Here is a 3,952-nt window from a genome sequence, read left to right on the forward strand (position 1 = left end):
TCAGTCAGCTTAGACATTCTACTTACTTCAGCTGTGTTTCTCAACCCTGACTGCATGTTAGAATCACTTGAGAGAGATTATTTAAGTGCTCATCCCCAAGAGCCCACTCTCTGAGATTCTGATTCACCAGCTCTTCTCTTAAAGGTTAATACTCTGTGCTATGGTCTGTGGACATATTTTTCTCTTGACTCATTTCTGGCAGCCCATGATCAGTGAAGCTAAATATTTCTATTCTTTCCAAACAGGACCTCCTGGATAATTAGCAGCGGATTTCGTATACTTATTGTGTGTTAGCCAGAGGCTTCTGGACACAGACAGGTTATGCCACAGTTTCCAATGATACCGAAACAAGAAGGAACGAAAGCTTTTGACATCAGCTGACATTTTCTATGCTATCCCGGTGGTGGGACTATAGATTAGCAAACAGTACAAAAAAGCCAGAAGTCCAAAACAATAACTGTAGAGTTAATCTCTTAGGTGTAATGAAAAAATTAATGGAGAGAATAAAGAAATAGAAAAGAAGTTTGATACAAATATAGGTCTAGGCAAATTAAAAGTGATTTCTTTAATGGAACCATTCCTCTTCTAAGAGCTAATATTTTATTTGGCGTTCTAGAAATTTCCAGGAAAATTTTCAAGTGTTTTCATGCATCTGTTTTCTAGTGCTTTATATTCTTTGGTTTAATGATATTATTCTTGGTGCTCACTGCTAGTGACTTATTTCCATCTTCAATACAGTTTTTTAACCCTAAATATTATTATTTTCTTTACTCCTGGTTTGAGAATTTCTCACTAAAAAGGAAGTCACCTCCTTATTACTTTAACTACTGGTACCCAAAGAAAGACAGCAATCTATAAGATAATTACCTGTTAGATGGGCAGTCTAGAATCACAAGAAACTTTCTAAAAGTAGATGGTATGTACATATTTTTTTTTAAGTAAATCAGTATGGTTTGCTGATTACAGATGGTGATCAGAAGGTTATAAATAAATTCAGATAAGGAAGTGTCCCAATAAAATGTTCTTTTAATTTTTTTTCAACATCAAAAAAATAAATTTAAAGGCATTTCTGATTCAATAGGTCTGGGTGGGACCCAAGAATATGAAGTTTTAATAAGTGATGCTGATCTGACAATGCTAGTTCAGAAACTACACTTTAAGAACCACAGCCTTATTTCAGTGATCACGTCAAAGGTTTATCGAAAAAAACAGGCTATATGAGCCATCACACAGAGCTCATGCTCATCAGAAGTACCTACCACTTTTGTATTTGCTTTTCATCAGCTTGGGGGATAAAGAAGAAAGCATAAAACAAAATTAAAAACATCTACTTAGGTGAATAGAGAATGACAAGGGAAGAGCTTGAGAGTTTTAATTTTTATTTATATAGTGGAATGGTTTTGCTTTTGTTTCAAAGGGTAGAGCAACAGCTCTAATTGTGTTTCCGAATCACCTGGAATGCCCTGAGAGATTCTGATTCAGTGGGTCCTGGACAATAACAGGAGTCTGCACGTTTATCCAGCATCCTGGATATTTTTGAAGCATATTTTCTAAGGAATAATGACTTCAGAAGAATAAACTAGAACTCCAAGTGGAGACTTAATTCTACATGGAAGAGAAATCAAAGATGCTATCAAGCATATTCTTTTTAGAGTTGTACATAGGTTAGGCACTAGAGCAGGGAGCAGAGGTTTATTATTTTTAAAAGAAAAGGAAGGGAAGGAAGTAGATCAGAGATTGTGAAGACCAAATGAGCTGATCAGTTAAGACATGATGTGTTTTTTATTTGTTTGCTCAAGACCAAATATAATGAGGAAATCTGGATGAGAGAAGCCCTTTTACTTTTAAACAGAGCTAGCAGAGAAGAGTTTTTTTTTTTTTTTTTCAAAAGTCAGTTGTGAAAAGATAAAAAGTAGGAGTGGACAGCAGAAGGAGACCAGGTGGCAAACCGAGGAGTCAGAGCTGGGGTGAAGGTCACTGAGCATTAAGGACATGTCATCAACAAGGAAGATTCTAGTAGCAACACGGGCATGAAATACTGCAGGTGTAGTCAATGCAGACCTGAGACAAAAATATCCATAACCAGTCTATTCAACCATGATTAAAAAGTATGAAAATTCTATTCTGTGTGTTTATGTGTGAATGTGTGTGTGAGCGAGCAAGCGAACGAGAGGACAAGTAAAGACACTGGGCCATGACAACCTGTTAGGATATCATTATTATGTCTGATACACAATTATCTGGTCAGGCTTCAGGAGTGTCAAGGAGCTAATCTCTCCAAATATGTTCACTTGTATTAATAACAGAAATAAAGATTAAAAAAAAACCTTAAAAATTCAGCCTTAGAATGCAGAGAAAAATAAATAATATTCATATATCAAGAAAACGTTCTCTTCTCTTTGGAGCAGGATGGCATAATATTGTTTTTAGTCCTGCTGTGTGCATATGTATGTGTGTATACAAGATTTGATTTTTATAAGTATCATTTATTTCCCTCCAAACTGCATGCTCATTTGATTTAAAATCTCTATTTCTTCACCCGAAGAAATTTTTCTTTTTCTTTTTCTTTCTTTACGGGAACCCTATCTTCACAACCCAGCTCAAGTCCCACCCTTTCTACAAGATTTTCCCTGAGTATTAGTTTACTTTTCTACCTCTGAATTTAAAATCATAGGCAAGTATTCTCCTGAGCTCAAGCACAAAATGTTTGCATTCAGGAGGTTCCATTATTGTTCAATGAATTAAAGAAAACATGGGTTGAATTCTCTAGTAGTGGAAACTTTTGGCTTCTTCCCAGCATCCACTCCATTCCACCCTCTCCCACCATGTAATAACCACTGGTTGGATGGGTTGACCCTCTGCTAGTTCCAGGAATGGACCTTGATTGTCTAAACCAGTCACATAATTCCATCCCTTTGGTTACAGTCATTGGTTCAAATGTAGACCGATGATCTGAACTCGTCCAATCAGAATGAAGTTCAGGATGTTTGCTAGTCTGTAATGGGAAGGTGTTATATCTATTTATGGATCCTGTGGTATGCAGATATGATGACTGGAACTATTACAATCAGTTTGCTAATGTCGGGGAAGGCAGCCTAAGTGTAAAGCTGATACCAAACCACTGAGAATGGGAGTCAGTAGTCTGATCAAAGCACACAGAAGCCATTGCCACTGCTGGAGACCTCAGTCATCTCAGCCAATATACTCCCTTTATAGTTTAAGCCTGTTAATGAGATTTTTCTATTAGTAATATGCCTCCCTATTGTTTGTTGAGTTTCCCCTATTTTTAGATCTTTGGAATACAATATGTAATTTGTCTTCTTGCAAGCTAATTCATTTTAGAGAAACAGCAGCAATCTTGGATAGCATTTACTAGCCTCGTAAGATCATTATATATTTTTGATGCCTATGCTTATTCTAACCAAAGTCATGTTCATAAGTGGTAAGATAATAAATTGAGAACTCTCTCTACCATAATTTCTGTTCAAGGTGATCAATGTTCTTATGCACTTAGTACAGATATTGACTTCTTTTGTTAATTTATATCAAACATTTCCTGGACATTTACATCAATTCTGATTGTGTGTAGATAGACATGTAGTACATATAGGTACTTTGCAAAAGATGAGCTTTTGTTTAACATTCCTTAGTGATTGTGACAATATATTAAATATAAACAGATACCTTTTCGATGAAACTGAAGAGACCCCAGGAGACATATGGATTTTAGCATCTCTGTTGTGTACATTTCTAAGCAACACTGTAGCTGGATATAAAGCCGACAGATTTCTGGGTGGATCTCACCATCTTCCGGGCTGTAACAGAATGAAAGAGAAAAGCTGTGAATATTCTCAGGATTTTACTCATCGACCATTTGCCTTAGCTCTGTGAGGAAAAATGCTCAATAAAGCTTCGTAAGGCTTTGAGTCTAAAATATAGGACTTCCTGCTTT

At 36.2% G+C, this 3,952-nt stretch overlaps 1 protein-coding gene across 2 annotated transcripts in view; it reads right to left on the reverse strand.

Moving 5' to 3' along the window:
• Positions 1-3,952, reverse strand: part of RGS7BP (regulator of G protein signaling 7 binding protein) — a 98,951-nt gene that overhangs the window by 32,277 nt on the left and 62,722 nt on the right. The window contains exon 3 of one of the 2 annotated variants that reach the window (XM_011371094.1): positions 3,685-3,815. In XM_011371094.1, the coding sequence (XP_011369396.1) occupies positions 3,685-3,815 (131 nt within the window). Of the gene's footprint in view, positions 1-3,684; positions 3,816-3,952 lie in introns of those variants that run through there. The other variant, XM_011371095.1, reaches the window with a different exon arrangement.

This window comes from Pteropus vampyrus, unplaced genomic scaffold, assembly GCF_000151845.1.
Source record: "Pteropus vampyrus isolate Shadow unplaced genomic scaffold, Pvam_2.0 Scaffold182, whole genome shotgun sequence".
Lineage (NCBI taxonomy): Eukaryota > Metazoa > Chordata > Mammalia > Chiroptera > Pteropodidae > Pteropus > Pteropus vampyrus.